This window comes from Biomphalaria glabrata, chromosome 9 (assembly GCF_947242115.1).
Source record: "Biomphalaria glabrata chromosome 9, xgBioGlab47.1, whole genome shotgun sequence".
Lineage (NCBI taxonomy): Eukaryota > Metazoa > Mollusca > Gastropoda > Planorbidae > Biomphalaria > Biomphalaria glabrata.
Window position 1 is genome coordinate 12,620,879 of NC_074719.1, and position 25,806 is coordinate 12,646,684.

Genomic DNA, 25,806 nt, shown 5'->3' on the forward strand with positions numbered 1-25,806 from the left:
AGGAACGGAGTATCCAATACAGTTTGGGATCAGTAGCGCCGCAGGTACAATGAGATACTTTACCTTTTACCTATCCCTTAGTCTGTTGGACCGTTCGGGCACCAAGCAAGATTTGTCCACCGTCTTTCTCCATTCCTCCCTGTCTGAACGTTTGCTGGATTTATTAATCCATCCATTCATCCATCTATATAATCAGGGCCGGATTTAAGGGAAGGCGGGACTACAGCCCCCGGGACTCCACAAAAAAAGGGGCCTCCACAAAGGAGACAAAAATATGTCCGAATTTCGACGGTTCGAAATAAGTAAATAGAGTTCCGGATTTACGACAGTGTGTCTAACAAAGGCATCCCCAAACTCAAAAATATTCACTTTTAAACTAAAATATACATATTAAATTTTTTTTTTTTTAAAAAAAGGAAAATGAAATTAAATTTACAAGAACTTTAATTTTTTTGTGTCTAACATATCGAATGTTTTTAGATATAATTATTTTCATTCATAAGTGAAACTTTATTAAAGCTTTTGAAATATTGTAAGTCTTTCATAAGAAGTGTGCTCCCTGGCCCCAGTCCCGTATATAATAAAAGATTCAAATTTTAACCTTAAGTAAATTTCATTTTATGTGTACAAATGTCAGAAAAACGCTGTATATTTCTAAAACATTGATTGAAAATATCTACAATAATAACAGAAGCTGTCCTGCATGTTTATTGTGATTTATTCTAATGTAACTACGAACAGAATGTGAAATGTTGACATTATGGATATGCGACTGACTTTGATGTAGACACATTTTACATTAAACATAGAATATGCATTGTAAATAAAATGTTTTTATACAATCATACACAAAATAAAACATAATATATAACAAAATTTTAAATAGTATATAGAGATATGTACAAATATGCCAATAGATTAGTATAGATTCAGAAACAAATATTTTATTACTAAATTAAGAGAATCGAAGGGAGATAACCAGCGTTCGTATGAGATTCGTTTTCTATTCTTTAAACTGAGTTCAATGCTAATAAACTCGTAATGTTCGATATTTGGTTATTATGCCTGAATATAACAATGACACACAGAAGTCAATAATATTCCTACTGTGATCTTGTGCTGTCACCATGTTCATTAGCTAACACATTAAGATCAAACCTGATGTGTGCAGTGGGTAACGCACTTAGGCCGAATCTGATGTGACCAGTAGCTAACATATAAAGACCAAATCTGATGTGTCCAGTAGCTAACACATAAAGACCAAATCTGATGAGTCCTGTGGGTGAAGCATTTAGACCGTACTTATGTGTCTGTCCAGTGGGTAACGCACTTAGACCGAATCTGATGCGTCCAGTGTGTAACTCATTTAGACCGAATCTGATGTGCCCAGTGAGTGACCAAATTTGACTTGTCCAGAGTCTAACAGATTTCGACCAAATCTTAGACCGAATCTGATGTGTCATTAAAGAAAGAAGTTCCTTTATTTCTGCATCCTACATTTGTGTTGAGAAACTGACCTTGACTTCTGGGCAGCGGCGGACTAGGGCACGACGATCTACCGTAGCCACTCAAGTAATTAAACAACTGTGGAAACTGTGGGCTATCCTGACCCCTAAGTGGACCGGAAGTCGGGTCATGTCCAAACATAGAATTTTGATTTGCGCCCAAGTAAGACATATTTTGAGGATCCCTGTGTCGCAGAAATCCCTCCGCGCCAACAGCAGGGTCTCCTAGCAACGACTCGCGACTGTGGTAGATATTGCTATTGTAGAAGCCAGCGTAGAGACCCAGGTGGGAGGAACTGAACGCAGATTCCGAGTGATGCAATGGCCTGGAGAGGGCGCCGTCGTGGAAAAGCCTCCCAGATGATTGTGGAGGATCCTGTGTTTCACCGCGGAGAGCCAGCGAGTCCGTAAACTTGTCTAGCCCGGCCCCCATCACTGTGCTTTTCAACGCCGAGAGCAGAGGGATGTGACGAGTCCCTGATCCGCCAGGGCAACCAAGGCTGGAGAAATCGTGATAACTGGATGCTGGGAGATCCTCCGTACTGCTGTCTCCCGCTGCAGTGAGGACTGGAGTTGAGAGGTCAGAAAACTGGGGGCTTTCCTGAAACAATTATTAGAAAAATTGAGTATTTTACTGTCACAGTTTAAACCATCATTTGGTATCTAGTATTTGAAACATATAAATACTATATCTATTAGGTATATGATCATAGAGGAAATCATATATTATATTAATAAGCCACGTGCAATTTTTGTTTGCGAAAAAAAAGATTCGAGATGTGTTCTTTCAAGCATGCATATTTTATTGTTCTTATATCATTTATTTTGCCAACTGTGCTACGGTGAGAGATAACCCTATAAGTGTTGCAGCCGCTCCCATCTCCTTTGTTCTGATATATTGTGATTATATTTGCGTCACGCATGTCCTGTGGGACATGACCTGCTTCCCAGCAGCGGCCGAGGAAAGTTTCATTCAGTTTGTGCGTTTGACTACAGATCACAACGACAAATTAGTGAAATAAACGAAGTTGCCAACAAAATATTATTTAATCTGCACTCCATTCATGTCTCTGTTTCTTTCTCCTAAAAGTATAGAAACGAGTTTTTCATAGATTGCTATCTAAATCATTAACTGTAATTCTTTCAATCCAAACAGTGGAAAGATGGGAGATAACCAATGAAACTTTTAAATTAAAAAAGGGAGGCAATCCAACCAATAACTACAAGTAGCCTAGATTGGTGCTTAAAAAAAGGAATGCAAATGAACCAGTAAATATGTGTTCATGAAAACCTGTTTGAGAAATATTCTCGTGATCCTCTGGCCACACACGAGTCCGAATGAGGAACGGTGGCAAAGAACAAAGCAGCAGCCCGTTGAAGTAGATACTCTCCTTCAGAACAGCTGTAGATGAATAGGCAAGTCCATTCGCAAGCCTACATCTAGTACAGTACTACAAACTATCACATACACCTAGTACACCCCCCAAAAAAAAAAATAGAAAGAGGGGCTGCCAGAAATACATCCCGACACGATTTGGAAACATACGCTGAGGGGCTAGACAGTTGGAGAGACTCGCCCAGGAAGAAACTGGCTGATGGTCCAGGCGGACCACAGGAAGAGGTGAGATTTAATGCTACTGGTGCTTACTGAAAAGGTGAGGCAATAATTTGGTTTTAGTTGATTGTTAAATGGTCAAGCTTCTAGTATTTAATGGCCAATTGTCAATCTTCTAATAGTCATTGTTTAATTATCTATCTTCTAATAGTCACTGTTCAATTGTCTATCTTCCGATAGTCACTCACCTGGTCACGAGGAGTCTCACAGTTACTCCCCCCACTGCCACTCCCTTCCCCTAGAGATGAAGGTCCGTTCCCCAGGGTGGAGGTAGCACCGTGTCCAGGAGGCATACACATCAACGGGGTGGTGATGGAGGAGGATAGCCCTGACGCCATGCTGTAGCCCGAGTCCAAGAAGTGTGTGGAACCAGGCCTGGTGTGTGAGTGAGTCGGAGAGTTGCTGTAAGACTGCTCATCTAGAGATTTGGGCTCCATGCTGTTATCCCAGTCGATGCTCTGGAAGTCTGAAGGATAGAATACAAAGAAAATAAGCAACAAAATGAAGTTACCAACAAAATATTTATAATCACCAGATCATCCATAGTGTCTAGATCACGGTTTTAGCGTCTCCCGATAGTGGAAAAGACGCTATTAGTTTTGTGTGGTCCGTCTGTCCGTCCGTCCGTCCTTTTTAGAGCTCGTAAACTAGAAAAGATAGTGAAAATACGACATAGTATATTTTTCTTTTCTGAAAGCGGAAAATCTAACTTTTAAAATCAATTATGCAAGCAGTTTTTTTCATAAAAATACACCATTTTTACAACTAGTCACTATTAATAGTTACAAACATAGAGGCAAAGGAAATACAAATGTACAATATTCATAACATGTTTATGCAAACGGTTTTAGATTTTAAAAAAAAAAATGCTTACAATTGTATTGCTAGCTTAAGTAAGTTCTGTCATACTGAGTACTATATTTAAAAGAAAAAATGTTACAATGGAACACTAAAGTAAAGGATTTTTTTTACGGAATTTTTTATTCTTGAGGCTTTGAATGATAGACCCTTTACAAAACAATCAGATCAATTAGATAATTATTATAAGACATCTGTTAGGCCAGGTTCACATCTAACTTCACATTCAGTTTCACCTATCCCTTAGTCTGCTGGACCGTTGGGGCACCACACAAGATCTGTCAACCTTCTTTCTCAATTATTCTCTGTCATTTGCATTTGATAAAATTTCATTCCGATATTCTTTCTGAAAATATTTAAACCTGCCTTTTTACCTGCCTGGGTGAACCACTTCGGGGACCGATTTTGAGTTTGTGTTTCCACACAAACTCTGTAACCTTGTTTTTTTATTAGATAAATCCGGTCGTATCTTTGTGTTTGAATAAATGGGTCGTCAGCGTTTCTCAAATTTTTACATGTGTCAGCCCCATTGACAAGTGGGGCAAGTTGGGCTGGGGGAGCGCAAAAAGCTATCCCCGCTATCCCCGCATTTTACGCAAAGTGTTTTTCCTGAGTTCTAAGCTTCTTAAATTCGTTCTCTTGGCGTCCACAGCACACAAACACTTAAAAGTTCGCAGGTCTAAAAGGTTAAAGTAAGCAGTGCTAGGAAAGTAAGTTATATAAGCAGTGCTGGGAAAAGTAAATTAAAGTAAGCAGTGCTAGGAAAGTAAGTTATATAAGCAGTGCTGGGAAAAGTAAATTAAAGTAAGCAGTGCTAGGAAAGTAAGTTATATAAGCAGTGCTGGGAAAAGTAAATTAAAGTAAGCAGTGCTAGGAAAGTAAGTTATATAAGCAGTGCTGGGAAAAGTAAATTAAAGTAAGCGGTGCTAGGAAAGTAAGTTATATAAGCAGTGCTGGGAAAAGTAAATTAAAGTAAGCAGTGCTGGGAAAGTAAGTTTAAGTAAGCAGTGCTACGAAAGTAAGTTATATAAGCAGTGCTGGGAAAAGTAAATTAAAGTAAGCAGTGCTAGTAAAGTAAGTTATATAAGCAGTGCTGGGAAAAGTAAATTAAAGTAAGCAGTGCTAGGAAAGTAAGTTATATAAGCAGTGCTGGGAAAAGTAAATTAAAGTAAGCAGTGCTGGGAAAGTAAGTTTAAGTAAGCAGTGCAAGGAAAGTAAGTTAAAGTAAGTAGTGCTAGGTAAGTAAGTTAAAGTAAGTAGTGCTGGGAAAGTAAGTTTAAGTGAGCAGTGCTGGGAAAGTAAGTTTAAGTAAGCAGTGCTGGGAAAGTAAGTTAAAGTAAGCAGTGCTGGGAAAGTAAGTTAAAGTAAGCAGTGCTGGGAAAGTAAGTTTAAGTAAGCAGTGCTGGGAAAGTAAGTTTAAGTTAGCAGTGCTGGGAAAGTAAGTTAAAGTAAGCAGTGCTGGGAAAGTAAGTTTAAGTTAGCAGTGCTGGGAAAGTAAGTTTAAGTAAGCACTGCTGGGAAAGTAAGTTTAAGTAAGCAGTGCTGGGAAAGTAAGTTTAAGTAAGCACTGCTGGGAAAGTAAGTTTAAGTTAGCAGTGCTGGGAAAGTGGAGTGATCGTTAAATGAACTTGTGTGTTACCCGTGCTTGTAATCGTGCTAGTATTTGTAATCGTGTTCGCATTATCGTAGTCTGTGAATCGTGACCAGTCTGTACTGTGTTATTGTGTGTATCAGTCGTGTTTTATTGAAATAAAGCCTTGTTTCTAAGGTTATGAATTGACTTAGTATATTACAATTTATTTCAATACAACCATTCTTAAATGGACAAGTTTTTGCGTCCCAATAGACTGGATGCTGATCCTAGTTCAACTAATGCTTCAGTTACATGGAAACATTGGATTTCTTTTTGGGCCATGTCGAGAGTCTTGGCAATATCTAAAGCCATTTTCAAGTCAAGGGATCTTTTCTCAAGTAGCCTCTGTCTAATTACACTCGAACGCATGCCGCTAACAAAGGCATCGCGAATGGCGTCCTCTTCATTTTTGTCAGCACTGACAGCTCGGAACTGACAATCTCTGGCCATCACTCTCAGCTTGTGTACAAATTGATCAAGACTTTGATCGACTTCTTGTTTGCAAGTTGCAAGCAAATGTCTGGCCAATGTTGGAAGACTTGAAAGAAGAATTGCAGAAAGCAGCAATTTTCACCATAAAGTATGACCATCCTCTAATTGTGGAAACTGACGCTTCTGACATCGCAGTAGCTGCCACTTTAAATCAGGAGGGAAGACCTATTGCATTCTTCTCTAGAACTCTTTCACCTACTGAAAGGCATCAATCTGCCATAGAGAAAGAAGCCACTGCAATAATTGAAGCCATACGCAAATGGAAGCATTATTTGTGTGGCAATCATTTTACCCTTATTACGGACCAGCGGTCTATTTCATACATATTTAAAGACACTCATGACAAGAAAATTAAAAACGATAAGATACAAAGGTGGAAATTGGAACTAGCAAGCTTCAAGTTTGATATACAGTATAGACCTGGGAACGCCAACACAGCAGCAGACACCTTGTCTAGAGGGCACTGTGCAACCATGACGAAACAAAGTAGCCTGAAGACGTACCATGACTACCTGTGTCATCCAGGTGTCACTAGACTTCTACATTATGTCAGGTCAAAGAACTTACCCTTCTCGGTTGAAGAGGTCAGACAGACCATTCAACAATGCAGAACCTGCAATAGAATTAAACCGCAATTCTATAAGGAATTTGCAGGTACGCTCATCAAGGCCACACAGCCGTTTGAAAGAATAAGTGTTGACTTTAAAGGTCCTTTGCCATCAGCTACTCGCAACAAGTATTTGTTAACAATGATTGACGAATATTCGCGGTTTCCATTCGCTTTTCCCTGTCCTGATATGACATCTAAGACAGTAATAAAGTGCTTCGACCAGTTATTTTTCCTCTTTGGAACACCCAGTTACATCCACTCTGATCGTGGCACATCATTTATATCCACAGAAACTACAGAATATCTACATTCTAAGGGCATAGCCACTAGCAGGACAACGCCCTATAATGCCAAAGGAAATGGGCAAATAGAAAAGCTGAATAAAACATTGTGGCAGGCTATTTTATTAGCATTGGACTCAGGGAAGTTGGAACTATCACAGTGGGAATCTGTGTTGCCCCAGGCACTTCACTCAATTCGATCATTACTGTGTACTTCTACTAATGAAACTCCACACGAACGGATCTTCAAATTCAACAGAAGATCGCCAACGGGAACATCCTTGCCTACTTGGCTACAGAACCCAGGCAAAGTATTACTAAAATCCCCTGCAAGATCTTCAAAATTTGACCCATTGGTACAAGAGGTTGAACTTATTAGCTGCAACCCACAGTACGGCCATATACGATTTCCAAACGGCCGGGAGGAGACAGTGTCGCTTAGGCACCTGGCGCCAAAGGAAAGTTCCACGAACGACTATTTCGAACCAGAGAACGGTATTCTGCCTCAAGAGGTCGGTGACTCTTTGGATCTCTCACCAGGGAGTCGCTACGGGCCTGAAACTATCAGTAATTCACAGAGTCCCACCCCAATGATGTACAACCAGCCAGAAGTCATCAGTGACTCACAGGGGAGCCACCCAATGCCAGAGGCCAATATTGACTCGAGTCCCGTACAGGACAGTTACGACTTGCAAGGAGAAAAGTCTACGCCAGAGATACCTCCGGATCCTTCCCTTCATACGCATGGTTATAACCTAAGACCCAGAAAGAAATAAAGGAGGGGTGAATGGAGTGATCGTTAAATGAACTTGTGTGTTACCCGTGCTTGTAATCGTGCTAGTATTTGTAATCGTGTTCGCATTATCGTAGTCTGTGAATCGTGACCAGTCTGTACTGTGTTATTGTGTGTATCAGTCGTGTTTTATTGAAATAAAGCCTTGTTTCTAAGGTTATGAATTGACTTAGTATATTACAGTTACAGTAAGCAGTGCTGGGAAAGTAAGCAGTGCTGGGAAAGTAAGTTTAAGTAAGCACTGCTGGGAAAGTAAGTTTAAGTAAGCAGTGCTGGGAAAGTAAGTTTAAGTAAGCACTGCTGGGAAAGTAAGTTTAAGTTAGCAATGCTAGCAAAGAAGATTTAAGTAAGTAGTGCTGGGAAGAGATATTGTAGAGTTTTCCTGCATCAAGACATGCTTACTTCTGGCGTCTACAGCGCCAAATTCGTACTAGTAAAAAAAAATGCAGGTTAAATTACGTCCAATAAAGAGAGAGTCAACACGTGACCATTATGCCAGGGTCATTCAAAGATCAGACAGCACCAGTTCTTCTGTAATGAACGTGATCGTCTGATAACCTTGTCACGGACCTTTTGATTGGATCACGAAAGAGTTGCCAACAGAACGATGTATGTTAAGAGAAAATGGACAGTTCTTACTTGAGATGGTTGAAAAGAATCACGTTAGCGGTGATTTATTGAAATGTCTTCTTATTAGCAAAATCAAATCGCACGTTTGGAGGCAGTCTTTTTGCAGACGTGTTATATAGGTCATGTACCTGTGACCAGGTAAAATGTAGAGCGGATGTTTTTGGTTGTATAGGCTGAAGAGTTTCTGATGAAACCACGAGGGGGGGGGGGGGTTCTGTCATAATTCATGTTAATAAAAGCCACTGGTGTAATAGTTGAAAAGGAAACTAACTATGGACTCGAACCAGTAAAGACCTGTATTTGTAGTGAGTTGGATTCCGCTTGAATTATTATTTCATCTTCGTTACTACTATATCTCATTGTAAGTTGACTCTATGTATATTTATAAATAAAATTTTAACTAAAGATTTGTCTAAAAGAAAGCTGGTTTAAGTTTATTTCACTAAGAATTGAATACGCCTACATCCGTTCAGTTGTACTAGTGGTAGGATTTTATAAGCCAACGATGGAGCATCAACAAGAACTTCATTTCAAAAACATGTTTCACAGACCGTATCACGCAAAACAAAAAAGTCTAATGTAAACGATTCTCTGTGGCTTCATTGCAGCTGTCAGCAGAAATTAGAAGTGTCAGATAGATATTGCCAGTGCAGCTGTCAGCAGAAATTAGAAGTGTCAGATAGATATTGCCAGTGCAGCTGTCAGCAGAAATTAGAAGTGTCAGATAGATATTGCCAGTGCACTAATGGTGTACAATATCTACTTATACGAAATCACAATAAGACTATTGGCGTTCATTAGTCATTCTAGCAGATTCTAGCGAGAACTTATTAAATGTATAATTTTTGTTTATATTTTTTTTAGGAAACCTCAGCATTTGTGCTATTCATTTTTAGCTTTTTCATCATAGGAATCCTTAGGCCGTAGGCCTCTTTTTTTTTGTGGTATTTCATTCACCTCTTTTTGGGGCTTTAGCCTCTTTTTTGGGTTATTTCATTCACCTCTTTTTTTTATTTTATATCAATAATAATTCAAAGAATATTTAATAAAAACAAAATTTTGTGAAGGACTAGTTTCAAAAGCACAATTCATGATTTCCATCATGGACATCAAGTACACTGCAGCAAAGGTGTAGAAAATGATGACAGCATGAGCCAGAAATTGATGCTTAAGACAATTTACATACATGTTGAAAGTTTTTACTAAAGTCAAATATTCTCTTTTTTTTTTTTTGTACTAATGAAAATATAGATGAATGTATGTAGAAAAAAATTGAACAAAAAGTGATATGCCACCGACATATATTCCAATACTTTTGGTATGTTTGTGGATTACAACTGCAGCAAGCGTTCTTGGGATAGAACAAGGTTAATGTCATAAAATTATAAACTCTCCCTTTCTTGAAAATTTTTGATTGTCTCCCTTGAGACCGGGGACACTATTTCCTTATCGCCAAGGTGACAATCATGTCTGGTAGAATCAGAATTTGTAGAGTTCTGTTTCCGACAATTTCTCTTGATTGACTTTTAATTTATTATAAGTTCAAATACTTCAGGCACTTTAACAATCCTTGGCTACGTAGTCCCATCTGCGGCCTACATATTTTGCCACATCTGGCTTAGGCACAGCCGTTGTCCGCCGATGCTCGATTTAGGTTCTCTTTTCGCCGTCTATATCTGTTCTCGGCCTTCAGACGACTTTCAGAGACATCCTATATTCAAGTCTGTTGCGGCTAGTTATTTTATAGACTAGTTCTATGAAATACTGTATAGCCTCCAGCTGAGTATTTTCAAAGTGATAATTGACCTGCACAGGCTAATACGACTCTTCAATCTAAATGCTTTTCAAGTGTCAGTCATTTAAGAAATAGGTATGGCTGAGTGTACGAACGTTTGGCCGTTGTGCCGGCCAAGAAACATATATCATGTGCCCCATAGATCTTAAGATCTAAAAGGGCACCTTTACTTGGTCTTGTAAAGAATAGTCTCCAAGAGAGGGGAGAGCACTGGTTGCGTGCTGGTCTCCCTTGTTCGAAGCAGGATACGTTGCTGCCTACTAAGACTTTCAAGTTCCAGGAAAGCTAACCTACGTTGCACCGCCGCGCAGGCCTTAAAGGCCCAAAAGTCCACAATCAGTGGTGCGGCTTATTGCAATGTAGTTGTCTCCAGAAACGTACTTTCGCATTACGCTTATTGTCCCGAGCCTTTGTATAGGCGACCATATACCTTCACTTGTAACAGATTCCAGGCTCTTCACTAGCCCAAAGCGAACCTCTCTAGTTACTCTAGTTTACTGACGAAAAATATTACGAAAAAGAATTAATAAATAAGAAAATTTACCATGCATACTGCCAGGGCCGGTAATCCCATTACTTGTTGACGGGTTTTTATTCTCTTGGTTGCTTCCCTTGTTATTGTTGGCCGATTTTTTCAGCCTTGCTCGGTTGTTTTGGAACCAGACTTGGACGACGCGCTTCTTCAGACCAATGTGTTTAGCAATCTTTTCCAGCTCTCCTCCGTCAGGGTTGCTGTCCCGGAGGAATCTGTCCTGTAAGAATTTTATTTGCGTTTCTGTGTAGGAGGTTCTGTTTCTCTTGGCTTTCTTTGGTGGCTGCTGGCCATCTGTTAGACAGATGATATATACACTGATTAATTTATAAGCAGAGATCAGTTGTCTTAGTAGAGCTTATGTTTAAAAAATGCAGTAGTCTCTAGTCATCTATAATTATAAAATCTTGTATCTTATTTTTTTTAAAATTACAGACTATCCATTAACTCTTACTCTCCTGATTGACGATACCATCGTTGATTTGACCGCCATTAAATAAACTGAAATTTTTGGTTCCTAAACTTTAATTGGTGTTTTATGAAAAGGGCATGCATTTATCTCAAACAATTATAACATTGTCTGATTAAATGAAAAACGTTACTAAGGTTTAACAGGCTGGTGAACTACAAATGGGGAAAATGAATAATCCCTTCTGAACACGAAACTAATCACGGAGAGATAGAGTTAATAGAGATGATAATTAAGTCCAACGTGTATCCATGTGTTTATCTATTTATGCATTTTAATTAGAGACTTAACCCAGCAACATGCTCTAATAACAACAAAAAATCGTCAGAACCAAAAGAACAGATTGATTGTGACTTGTTAAAGCATTGTTGGCAGACGTTTCGAAGGACCGAATATTGCCCGCGGGCCGTAGTTAGGGCATCTCTACACTACATGGCTAAGCTTTGCCTAGAAATTAAGAAAATACTTGCCCGAGTTGTCTCCGTTCACCATATCTCTGTAATGGTTTGTACAGTAGATGTCTGTACCATTCACTAGATGATATTTCTCATTGTTGCCAAGTTGGCGCTTACAGATCTAAATTTTAAATTGTTTACATGAAAAAATGAGTAATTATAATGCTTAGAGTTAAATTCTTTTAGTTCTATCTAAAAGTGGTTAATAAGTCTATACATATTTTTATGTGTATATCTCCGATTGCAATGTTACCCTTACCTTACAGAGGAAACAAGCGATGTGGTATCTGTGCTGGCCAGCTACTCGCATCCAGTCCTGTTCCTTTTTAAACTGCAACGAACATTTGACACACGACAAGCCAAACAGTCTGAGGGCGAGGAAGTATCAAAATAAGCAATCATTTATAGAAATATGACATTCCAAGGACATAGAAATATTGTTTATATTTTTTATTGTGATCGAACATTGACTGTATGTTTTCATACATGGCGGATAAGCTTTAGATAACTAGTTGTTTTTTTTTTGGCGTTTCCGGTGTATAGAAAAAGGACGTGAAGATGAGCTATATTGAAATAGAACAATATTTTTTAAAAAAACGCGAAAAAATAAAATGACGCAATTATGCGCTCCAACAATAACATTGTTTTTATTTCTGTGCGAGGCCTTCACTAATCAGAGGCCCTTTGCGGCTGCCTAGTTTGCCTATGCCTGATTCTGGAATTTTCTAGTGGAAACACGACCATCAGCCACGCAGTTGTCCAGTAGGCTACTTGTCTTCATAGTTCAGAAGACCTTGTGATATCCCCAGTATGCAAATACTAGAGCCAATCTTGAGCACCGAAAAATTAACGTTAGATCAATCAAGTAGCTTACGATTCTGTATGCAGTATATAAAATACGCGAAATGGGTTTTCCTGGGTTTAATTTGTTGAAACTATGTTCTCTTTAAAAGTACTGGACAACCGATCTCTACCAGAAAAAAACGACTAGAAACAATAAAGAGATTATTTGCATCTGGATCTAAATATAGAAAGATTAAACGATAAAAGTGCGAATTTCTTACCCAATAAGATTTATACACATTTCAATGGAAAAATCATACTTTTAAAAAAATTGACTATTAAAATTGAAAAAAATAAAAACTAAATTCTTTAAGAAATAAGCAGTATATCATCAATAAAACATATCAATCATCCTAAATAGTTTTTCTTTAAAAAAATATTTAAGAAATCATAGAGATCTATGAACGTCTGCTAGACATTCCCACGTGTTCAGATAAAAGTGAACCGTTAGAGGCTATCAACACGTCCCAAGGTAACCCCACCACCATAACACTCAGTACATTGAATAGTTATATTGATAAACAATTCAATAATGGTATAACATTAGCCAGACAAACAATACAGTCACGTCGGCAGACAGCAACATTTTTCGTCCCGCAAAATTCCCTTATGCATTGGGGGGGGGGGGGGGGGGGCAGGATTTTTATCAGTTGATAGCTTGTACTTCATAGCCTCTGATATTCGTGCATAGAATATTGAAACCTGACTCTTTACCAGCATTACTAAGCGAACAGAGGTCCGCATCTGAGTTTGTGTGAAAACAGAAACTCTTTGTGTAATCTTGTTCATATTTTAATTTTCACTACGATGAATATAGTGCTGTCTAAAGTACAAACAGAATTAGTTGTTTTAGTGTCGAAATTGAGAGTTGCCGTTGCCGTCTAAACAGTCTCATTTGTTTGGCGCCTTTAATTTTTCTTATGAAAAATAATTTTAGGTTTCATATTTTTTTCCCCTGTTTCTGTCAAAGTTTTTCAACCTTTAAACTTTCTTTACATATTTTATTTCTTATTTTTACATCATGATGTTTTTTTTTTAGGTTTTTGATGGGGTGGGGGGGGGTGGTTGAGCATCCTCGATGGGCGGACAACTCGCTGCTGACGAGGCCAGAATAAATTATCATACAAAGTGACGTCTCTTTTAGCATACAACATATTGTGCAGACAATACAGTTATCTTTCCCTGGCTCTAGACCCCGCTGATTTCCCCCCCCCCTTTTTTACTACTATTGATGGACACTGCCCCCCCCCCCCGCCCCATTTCTCATCCCACAGCCCAGGGCTCGAGAGGCGTTATCGACCCACTCAAGTCGGGTGCCGTATAATTATCCTCAGAGACCCTTTGATTAGTGATGTTTGAACCGGTCTTGTAGGACTCGCCTGGCCCGCAGACGGGAAACGGCGAAACGAATTAGCCGATGCAGGTTTTTTAATTTACCGTTAACCCCAACCCCTCTCTTTTATTTCCATGTCTAGAAGCGACCAAGAAAACTTTTGTTAATAGTATAAGAAACAAAAACCTTGTCTCTACCTACATTTAAAAAAAATATTTGTTGTTTTAAGTTGACGAGGGAAATATGAATATATTGATAAAATATTTTTATCATACAAAAATTAAAATCTAAATGTACGAGATAATTGATGATTGACGGCAGTCCGTGCTATACTCGCTGACGCTTTTTGATATTACAAAGTAATCAAGTTTATGAATAATACATAGGCTGGGTATAATGAATGCTTCTTTAATAGTATGATAGAAAAGATAATAATGAATAATTAATGATAATGAATATAGATCTAATGAAAAGAAAGAAAGAACTTTATAGAAATAGAAAAATGACTACTTTCAAACTGATATAACCTATATGCCTATATGCTACTTTTAGTACCTTTAGAATAAGAACAAACTTCAAAATTATTCCATTTCCCCGACTAAGTCATACACACTGCAGTATCAGCACTTTCGTTAAATAAAAATGTACATTTTGAACAAGTCTAAATCAAGTCCTGTTTACGTCACCTAACAAAACAGTAGGTCTACATTGCATAGAAGATAGATGGTATAATTTCATGAACATTATTTCCTGGTAATGTGAAATTAATTGCCAGGGTGTTTATGCTTTCGCGTTTTATTTTTTGAAGTGATTTTATTTCATTTTTTTTTTCGCTTGTTTAAGTGTTTAACAAAGATACTTCAAATAAAGGATTCTCTAACTATTATTAAAGTATTCTATCTAAAGTTTCTTATATCTAGAGTCTTCTACTCTCTCAAAACTCACACGCAATTTGGTACACACGCACACCCCGCACATTTTGGTTTTTCTGCTAAGTGCTCAAGCCTCTCACTATCTCTCTCTCTCTCACTCTCTCTCTCTCTCTCACTCTCTCTCTTACTCTCTCGCTCTCTCTTTCTCTCTCACTCTCTCACTCTCTCTCTCTCTCTCTCTCTCTCTCTCTCTCTCTCTAGTGACTGGCGTAAGTAGAATGGATACAGATGTGTAGATAAAAGTGACTGCATTAGGAAGACGAGAGACTAACCCACGAGAGTTATGGCAAAAGTATGAAGTTTTCAATGAGTTGAGAAATTAACTTTAAAAGTCATTAAACATCTTGTTACTTCCCTTGTATTTTTATAATATATTTTTCAAAGCTGTAAATAATTCGTTACGAAATTTTGAATTTATTTTGTTTGTTTCGAGCCTTTGTCATGATTTGTGTGTTAGGCCTTCAAGATGAAGCTGGACACAGATTGTATGGAGCTACAACTCAATAACAAAACCATCAACATCCCCCCACCACTTCAATAGCAAAAAAAAAAAATAATGCAGTGTAAGACCAGCTCTTAACGCACTTCTCAGTTTCTCTGACTGAAAGTTATCAATGCGAAAACAAGACAAGATGGTTTGGTGTGTTGAGAAGCATGGAGTTTAAAAACATGAGAACATATAAGGAATAACTTTTCTATTCAAAAACCTACTTAATACTAAGAGTAGTTGTATCAATTACATTTGTAATTAGATCTAAACTAACAATAATAAATCTGTGGGATTAGAAATATTTTTTAAAAATTGTTTTTATTTAAGCGCTATTTCATGATTTTAGATTTCTCACTACGCTATTGATCTTATCGTTTGTTCGGACCCGTTGCGAAAGGAGTGAGAGGAGAAAGAAGTGGGTATCTGGATGAATGCTACCATAATCGTTTTTCAAATGCATTTGTAAAAAAAAAAAGCGAACGACCTGAATTCAAACTAAGGGCTCAAGCCTTCTCAAGCCGACACACTAACCACTGTGCTAGTGCTTTGCTTTGGAAAATAGATGGCTTAATAGTTATCTATTGTTAGTTTCAAACTTATTAGCGGCGACCAGTAAAGGGGACTAATTGAGCTTATACCACCACATCAGTCAAGTACAATTTATTTACCTTATTAGAGACCAAACAAAATAATTAATTACCAATAGCTAATTAACTTATTGGTTAATTTTTTTTTTAATTGATTCTTGTTTTGTAAAGTATTGAGTAAAATAAAATCTCATCTTGATCCGAGATAGGATGTAGGAAAAATAATGTGTACCAACCTTTTACCAAATAGACAGACAGACAGAGTTAGATGATATTAGCTTTCTAAAAAGACTTACATATTGTAGTCATTTCTACAAAAGACTTGTTCATTTTTGACGTAGCACGTCTTCTGTGTGCTCAGATTGTCCTGACAATTGCTACACTTGAGACAGTCCGCGTGCCAGTAGCCGTGGTCCTTCACATGTAGCACGTAGCGATCAAACACCGGCTTGTGGCAGCCGAAGCAGAGGTGACTGTCCTAGGAAAGAGAAAGACATTGAAATGTTAATAAGCAGCCAGAACACAATCATCAGTCCAGGGAATCAGGAGATAATTGGAGAAGAGACATATAATGTTAGATAAAAGCATTTTTTTTAATTGTTACATACAAACTCGTAGGCTGACCCTGAGGGGCCATCGTATTTCAAGCTCTTATTTCAAATACACTGAGACTGTATGAACCATTGGTATCATCATGAATAGATTTTGTTGGAGAATATGAAAGAATATTTATTGATTTATTTTCTAATCTACTTTCGTTGATACCTCCCAAACAGCTAGAGAATAGCAAGGTCTGCTTTATATTCTTTTTGAACTGTTCATACAAGTGACAAAGATCCACAACTCCGACCTACGGTCAGAGGACCATATTCGGCCCGTAAAGCAAAAAAAAACATGGTTTTATTGGAATTTTGCGGTGCAGATACAATTGACAAGGAAGTCGTTGCTATGACTGATGTAAAGAAGAAAAACAATGGCAGGATATATTGCACAGACTGTTTCTATACAAGCAGAATATTTGACATTTCGTGGCCATATTAACGACCAGTCTTTATTAAATATAGAATTTCCATAAGAGAATGGAAATGTGTGAATAAAACCCATAACCGAAAGTGTATTTACAATGTTGAAATAATTATGAATGTTTTAGAAAATCGCGTAAAAGATAAGAGTCAGAATTACAATAAGTACCTTTGTATTTTGTTTGACAGCACAACTGACATAGTGCAGATCAGATTCATAAGTTATAATATTTTAAGGGAGAAAAAAGCTGGTGAGATCTACTTAATATCTTAAAATGTCTAGAAAGGAGTGAGCGTGACTTTATGACATGTCGAGACCAGGAATATACAAATGCAGCTTCAATGTCTGGAGCCATAAAGGAGTATAGGAAATGTTAAGAAGCAACAGAGAAGCTATTTACTAGATTTATGTGGTCAACATTTTTTTCCAGAAATTGCTTCTTGCCTACAATTTTTGGTAGAATAGACATTTTTTTTTTTTGTTTTAAAATTATAGCTTTTAGATGCGCAGCTCAAGATTTATTGCCAGATGTTTTTTTTTATTGTATCTATATTTGCTTTATCTTTTTTTAATGGAAAGGTGCACTAGAAAGCCAAAGATACATAAGAGTAGGCCTACCTTTAAACTATTGACAAACTGGTGGCTAATTCAACTTTGTCTTTACCAAAAGCATAACACGTTCGACAATAGAACAGACGTCACTTCCACAACGGGCAAATTGATTAAAAATGAATTCGATTGATACGTTTTCAAATCCAGAAAAGAAAAAAACATTGTAATTTACTTAAGGTTGCATTGTTGCAAAATTGAACTATAGACTAATTGTAACAACTGAATTTTACAATTAATTGACACTCATTTTAACAATCAATTAGTATAGTTAATTATAAAGTATGTATATTATGGCTCAACAGACACACACACAAAAATACATTTATTTTTTAAGGGGGCGGTGTGGGGGGGGGGGGGCGGGGGTGACACCCTGAGCTGACCTCACCCGGTGACACCCATCCTAGTGACGCCACTGTGCTATCTATAAGCAGGGGCGGACTGACTATATGGGCAATCAGGCAAATGCCCGGTGGGCCTGTACCCAAATGGGCCGGTAGGGCCACCGAAGGACTACATGTATGCCACTATGGTACATATCAAATTGTTAAAGGTTTTATACTACTCTTCTAGAAAGGCCCCTCTGAACGTAATGTTTGAAAAGAAATATTTCACAGACTCTACAGTGTAATAGCTTACTAGTTTAATTGAACATTTTCCGAAATAATGCAATAACCTTCATCCGTAGACAGTGCCACTAATTGGCTTCCTCCTTTTAGGGCCTACATACTAAGCGATTCAAAAGTAACATAAGGTTTTTATTTCTTATAAAGATATAGAGGTCACTGTCAGCATGATTTCGAGGACAGCTAGACCTAGAATTGGAGGCCCATCATATGATATAGAACTTGTGTGCCGAATGGTATAGAAAGGCCCGGGCCGATTTTGACACCCAGTCCGCCCCTGTCTGTAAGTTCAGCAAGTGGAACAACTCGCCAGTAGATGAACATGGTGGTGTATTATCTTTCAAATCAATGAATTTTACCGCTGTCGTGAACTCGAGTGTGCGACTAACGAACCCGTTTTTTTGATTGGCTAATCGACTGTTAGCGGCAATCTCTGACATATGTCGTCAACAAGGGGCATTCACTCTGAGTAGAGACAAGTTAAAACATCAGAGACGCCACCTGTCAAGTACTTTTTTAACAATATGGATTTATTTTTTAATTTATTGATATCTTGTTATGAATGGGATAAACTACTTTTATAGAGTCAGTCGAGAGCTGAGATTTTGAGAAAATATTTATATTTCATCATATATGTAAATGTAGTTTTACTATGTAAAGTATGTATATCTGAAAGTAAGTTATAGCCTCAATTTTGTTTTAGTTACGTGTACTCTATATGACAATTCCCCTCCACCTCTACCCACCCTCGCCGCCCGCCTCCTGACCAAAAATTCTCCCAAACTATTTCTGGACAATGATGTGGACACCTTAGTACGAAAAAAAATATTCTACAAAAGCTGCAGTACTAAGCGAGCACAAGTTTAATGAATTGACCAACTTTTGAACTAAAAACGAACGTGAATTGATATGATGAGAGACAACTCACAAAGATTAATGACCAATGGTAATATAGCGTTAGTATTAGAATAAGTGTTAGCGTTAGTGTTGGTGCTAGAGCTAACTCCGAGTCAAATGCAGAATAAAAGAAGGAATGGGGCATGAAATAGTGTGGCCTTAAAGGATGCAACATTTGAAGTCAAACAACAACAGCATTGACAGTGGAGTGATGGTATACATCACGATTAATATCAACATGTAATATCACAACTATTCATTAATATATCTGTTGTCTTCTATTGGTAAAGTTAAATTACAAGTGTACTGTTTTCTTTATAGAGTCCGACTGTTGACAAACAGTCAGTGTTTTTGAGCTCTTTCATTGTGGCTCACTGACCTTTATGTATTATCAAAACAGATCGAGAGCAACAAGGGCTATAACTCTGACACTTGAACGGGCCATAACTCTGTCAGTCCCAAAACACATGACGGAACTAAGCCATAAAACGGTCAATAAGAAACTGTGTACCCGAGACTTGACCATGTAGATGTCTCTGTTGTCCACCTACCAAATAACCATAAAACTGATAGACAGACATACTTTGTATTTCCATAGCGTGTATATCGAATAGAAGGTAGGGAAGTGGGGCATGCGCGCGACGTCTACACGCCTGATTGCACACAGGAGGTTACTGTTTTCATTGAAAACCAGGGATCGTTTCTTGAACAGCGACGTGTTTATCTGGAGAGCGGAGATTGACAGTTAGAGATGTTCAGACATCAGTTTGGTTGTGTCCTAAACAGTAGGGACTTAAGGAGTGTCAAGCTGTCCTGCCTATTGTCTCCGGGGTTGTGAAACACTGAGCTACTATATAGTCTACATACATCACACACAGTAACATACACTTTGTGTGACTTTTGTTGACGCTGTAATTAGACGTACCTTGAATTTTAGAAGAAAGTTTTTTTTTAAATGTTTGTCAATTATACGTAATAAAAAAAAAGTTTATAACGAAAAAAAAAATTTAATTCAGGTTTCTTCTAAATCATCACGAGGTTCTATGGTCCTTATATTACAATTACGTTCTATTAATTAATTAAACTATTTTAATTGAAGAGCAATAATATGTTTATATAATGTACAATAAATAAGAAAAAAAAAAATTTCCAACTGAAGGATTTTTTTAAATGATCTTTTTATTGACAAAATAAATGAATATGGGCTTAATCGCAAATTAAAGAAACTTTGCTAACAGAAAGAAAATGCCTTTTTTAAATTAAAGAAACTAAGAATATCTTATAATTCAACACTTAGTCCGAAATTCCGAAAGAAACTGCAAAGTGAACACATAAATAGCGTTATCTCTATGGATAGCAATAAAAATAGAAAGTCATACATGAAATCAAAGAGAATTAAACAATAGAAGAAGTTCTATCGAAAGAAGAAGAAGCACATAATAAAACTAAAGCTAACATTCTAAACAAATAAATCAGCATTCTCAACCCAAGGAGACCAAGACATACTGCTCAATTTAAAATCTTAAGACATATAAGCGTTGTTGTTTTTTACTTGTATATTTGTAATGCTCTATTGGTTAATGCTATTGACTTGGCCAGTCTGGAAGGTAACTATCAATCAAGCCAGTGAACGTAAGTCAAACACCCTGAAGCATAAAGACCAAGAACTCTAGCATGTGTGATATATTCTTTAGCAGCTCCTTCCAGGTCAAAAGCGGATAGATAACATTAAAGTTAAACGAGTTGCGGCCCCTTTCCCCCCCCCTCGCATAGTCTTTGAGAGCCGGTACAAAAATAAATAATAATAATAATAAAATAAATAAGTGTATCAACGCAGTGTAGGCAGCGTTAAAATCACGCGAGGTCTCAAGGCGGAGTGTCTGTCTTTCATCGTATCATCGTTTTATTCATAAAACACTGAACCATAATCTTCAAATACAAAAAAAAAACTAATAAAATACTCAGAGAGAGGCAAAAGATGAGCATACACTGTACATCCCATATACTAGGACAAATTTGTACAAATACTCCTTCTTCCCTAGTGCTATTAGAGCATGGAATGGATTGCCTGAGCTAGCCAGGAAAACCAAGGACTTGGCAGAATTTAGGTCATTGGTTAACATGCATGACTAAATGCATGACGTGTAGGACGTAACCACCTTCTTTTTTTTTTAATTAATGTCTGTATTTTATAAGATATGATAAGATCAGTAAGCGATTCAAGTCCTTAAACCTCATCCAGCGTGGTGTGGTGAGGGGGGAGGGCGATCCGTCCCTGGTGACTATTTTTTTTTAAATGAAAGTACAACACAAAAGACTGTACATAACATAACGAAGAAATTGTTCACTTGTAGACCGACGCTCGTACAAAACAAAGGCTAATTAGAACCACTTAAAACGAACACAAATACACAAAAATGTGTTGAAAGAATTTCACCAAAGCGCAAAGATTAAAATCTAAAGTCAATTCTCCAAAAAAAAAAAGTGTTTTTTTTTTTCTGAAGGTGACAAGAATGTGAAAGAAATCAAAGACTAATACTATTAGTGATGTCACCGGGCCTGTAACAAGCCCCTGCCATGTATTAATTAGTGAATTATTCAGATTTTCCACGGAGGCTGAAGGGAGGTCTCGTCGCCCACTGGTCATCGCCTGGTCGCTAGGGGAGGTTGGGGTGCAGAAAGAAAGGGAGCGCTAGGGCAAGTCAAGTTCAATTCAAATCTCAAAGTTGTGACAATTCTTTCATCTCATAGAAAATTAAGTGACTATTATGTTTGGATAAGGCATAAACTCCCCGCGGGTCGCTATGGATCGCTCCGTACACTCGTACGTACAAAGGGGGGCGTTGACCAGACATAGGTCAGCACAGCACAACAGACAATGGCTCGTTAATATCTCATTGTGGTCAGGGCATGGAAGTGACCACACGTAGCTGGTCACTTTGTGAGCTACGGCAGTGTCCACGCAACTTGATCCCATATGGAACTCATGCCGCATTGAAGTCTGTCACTCTTTGTGGCCTGGGCGGTGCGAACTTTTAAGGCGAACATTGAATTAAATGTTAATTGTAACACGCTGTCCACAACTTTTGAAATGTGTTCCAGCAAGTTGAACTTCATAAAATATAGACTGGTCACTAGTTACCCCATTGAGACCTAACACAGCAGAAGTGGAACACTGAAGTAATAAAAACACATTGTTTAGACTATTCAATTCTCCGATGCTCAAAATTGTTTCAGAGATTTGTACGTCACATTATTACAGACCTAGTTATCTACTAGATCTGTATATGTTTCATTTCACTTTTTATTTATTTTTAAATATTAAAAGAAAAAAAAATAAGCAAAAAAAATAAATAAAGATAAAGAATGAAAAGCAATATGGTAAAATGGAGAGGGGTGATATAATGGACTCCATTCCCCTTGCTGTCCTATCCTATTATCCTATGGTATGAGTTATGGGTCTTATTATGGACATTATTTGGGGGAAGGGGGGGGACGGGTAAGTGAACGAGGTTTCAGTTCTGCTTTTAGGCGGTTCAACAGTCAAACAGTTTCTAGTACTCAGTCACAAGTTGTTTTTTTTTGTTTTTTTTTAGAGTTGTTAGACAAGCGATGCTTTAAAACAGTACATGTCTATAAAACAGTGCATGTCTATAAAACAGTACATGTCTATAAAACAGTACATGTCTATAAAACAGTGCATGTCTATAAAACAGTACATGTCTATAAAACAATACATGTCTATAAAACAGTACAAGTCTATAAAACAGTACATGTCTGTAAAACAATACATGTCTGTAAAACAGTACATGTCTATAAAACAGTACAAGTCTATAAAACAGTACATGTCTATAAAACAGTACATCTCTATAAAACAGTACATGTCTATAAAACAGTGCATGTCTATAAAACAGTGCATGTCTATAAAACAGTGCATGTCTATAAAACAGTACATGTCTATAAAACAGTGCATGTCTATAAAACAGTACATGTCTATAAAACAGTACATGTCTATAAAACAGTACATGTCTATAAAACAGTGCATGTCTATAAAACAGTACATGTCTATAAAACAGTACATGTCTATAAAACAGTACATGTCTATAAAACAGTACATGTCTATAAAACAGTGCATGTCTATAAAACAGTACATGTCTATAAAACAGTACATGTCTATAAAACAGTACATGTCTATAAAACAGTACATGTCTATAAAACAGTACATGTCTATAAAACAGTGCATGTCTATAAAACAGTGCATGTCTATAAAACAGTACATGTCTATAAAACAGTACATGTCTATAAAACAGTACATGTCTATAAAACAGTACATGTCTATAAAACAGTGCATGTCTATAAAACAGTGCATGTCTATAAAACAGTACATGTCTATAAAACAGTACATGTCTAAAAAAACAGTACATGTCTATAAAACAGTACATGTCTATAAAACAGTACATGTACATTTACTAATATCACAAACGCCTTTTGAATTGAGTTCATGAACTCTTTCATCTAACTTCTTCAATGGCTCCACAGTAATTGTACCAAATGTAACAGCGACATAAAATGTACTAATGTTACATTCAATTTTAAACTGTTCACTAACTCAAAAAAAAAGATTTACAATTTTAGAGTCTTCAAAGTAAACCAAGCCTCATTAAACTCTTCAAACTAATTGATAAAGAAAAGATTCTTTTTTTTTTTGCTTTGAATTTATTCCCCAATATTTATCAAAGAGTAATGACTGGAGTTTAAAACAAAATGTCCATCTAGACTCTAGACTAAGGAAGTGATGACGTAAAATGGAAGCAAGAGGGAAAACAGAAAACTAAAAAAAAAAAAAAGTTATCTAATGGGAAGAACTGCACATTTACAACTATACATCTCAATAATGTAGAAGTTATTTCCCTATTTCAATACAAAACGATATAACTAATTACCAGTAATTATTTGACTAATTTGGTTAATTTTTAAAAATGATTCATGTTTTGTTAGGTGCACAAGATGATTGCATAGGTTCTCAACTTGATACCAGAATGGTAAGTGAAAGAAATAACGTGTTCAAAATTGTACCAGACTACAAAAATAAAAATAATAGTGTAGACGGATGATTCATACAGAAATGTATCAATAAAATTTTATCATATTTTGTTACATTTTTTGTTTAGAAGTAGAGAGAGGCGAAGTTCAATGAAGATTTACACTATAGCTAGGCTCTAGGCGGTGGGCAGGGTTCGAACCCGGACCCATATATATATATATAAATGTGTGTGTGGTGTTTGTGTTAAGGTGAGGGGGGAAATATTTGTATTTTTACATAACTACTATATTCCTTATACAGATTTGTATCTATCCTAGAATCTATATATTCATGTATGCAACATATATAGCCAAATATACCAGCCGTTTACCTCAACATACAGATGTCATTTATCTTTTCTACAGCCTTTAGACTAAGTCAGCGTTTGTTCCTCATTCCACTAATTAATTTACACTCAATGTACTTACCTTCTCGTTAACTGTGAGTGTGAGTAGACTCTGTTCCTGGCAATGCTGCTCACATCCTTGGCCACTTTCACACACCTGCATCTGCTCACTTTGGTCTGTGTCATGGACAGCAGGACTAATCTGGTCGTTCCGAAGATTGTCTGTTTCTTCCTTGATGCTCTGACATCCTGGAGATGCTTTTACACATGCAACACAGTAGAAAATTGTGTTTTTGTGTTTGGACAGCGCATCCAAAGATCGATACGGGGGTGAGTCAGTGTGACCCATAAATAAAATTGGAGGCCCGATAATCAGCCCTTCATCCTCCAATAGACAGCTCTGGTATTTTCCTAGAGACTCGCTGTCGGAAACCTCCGACTTGAAGACAATATCCGTGTCTTGAATGCCAGAATCGTCGCCTGTGGCTTCGAACCCGTCGCTGACGTCTCGGTCATTACTGGGAGATGATGCGCCTTCGCTACTCTTACTCGTGTCACAGCCCATTCTCTCTGCGTCACTCACGTTACTGGCAGACTCACTGACCAGACTGGACTCACTCAGCATCGCTTCAGCTTCATCAGTCGACTTGTTGTCGGACTCCATGGGCATGTCTGCTTGTTTCAACGAGTAATTTCCTCCGTAAGGGTTTGTTTGCACGTTACTATAGTAACCAGAAGGATCCCGATGGATGCTGGTGTAGCATGTAGGGAGATATTGATAAGAAGACTTTGCGTAAAAATCCGGACTCTTTGCGATCGATGAGATATCTTGTAGTCGTTCAGGTTGAGTAGCTGTTCGATTGTATACTATTGGTTTAACATTACGCCGCGAACTCCTATAATTTTCCAAGCTATTCTGTTCTTTTACTTTAGACTTGCAACTACGAGTTTGGCTACAACTTGAACTTCCCCTTAAGCAGGACATTTTGTTTTGACTTAGTTTAAGAAATGATGGCGTCGTTCGGATAAATTGCTCCAGAGTTAAATTTGGGCAGTCTGCTGGTATGCCAGTCAATCTGTAGCTGTCAAAGTCTTCAAGAGAGATATCACTGCCGCCGTTGCATGGGCTACTTGCCGAAGAGGGAAAATTCCAATTTCGCTGATATCCCCCGCAATCCTGCACATTTTCCGACGCGCTGGAAGATTCCGTAAGAAATCTCTTTGCCATTATCAGGCTTGAGATGTACACCAAGAGATGAATTTAGACGTTTCTACTCAGTCGGATGTCTTCGTAAAAAAGCTTTTAAAAATCTCTTAGAGCTGAATCAAACAAACTTCACTAATAGTCCAATGAAGAAAAGTTAATGAA

At 37.5% G+C, this 25,806-nt stretch overlaps 1 protein-coding gene across 1 annotated transcript; it reads right to left on the minus strand.

The window, feature by feature from the left end:
* Nucleotides 1-665: 665 nt before the first annotated feature.
* On the minus strand, nt 666-25,806 carry LOC106074027 (uncharacterized). The gene is made up of 7 exons (XM_056041206.1): nt 24,520-25,806; nt 16,150-16,331; nt 11,928-12,036; nt 11,675-11,789; nt 10,757-11,038; nt 3,309-3,586; nt 666-2,106 (listed from the first exon to the last, which is right to left on the minus strand). The coding sequence occupies exons 1-7, from the start codon at nt 25,663-25,665 to the stop codon at nt 1,441-1,443; spliced, it is 2,778 nt and encodes a 925-aa protein (XP_055897181.1). The 5' UTR covers nt 25,666-25,806; the 3' UTR covers nt 666-1,440.

Coding starts and splice junctions, on each gene's coding strand:
- LOC106074027 (XM_056041206.1), bottom strand. CDS start 25,665: ATGGCAAAGAGATTTCTTACGGAATCTTCCAGCGCGTCGGAAAATGTG. Junction 12,037..16,149: donor TGTAGAAATGACTACAATAT/GTAAGTCTTTTT, acceptor CCTCGCCCTCAG/ACTGTTTGGCTTGTCGTGTG. Junction 2,107..3,308: donor GTGAGACTCCTCGTGACCAG/GTGAGTGACTAT, acceptor TAATTGTTTCAG/GAAAGCCCCCAGTTTTCTGA.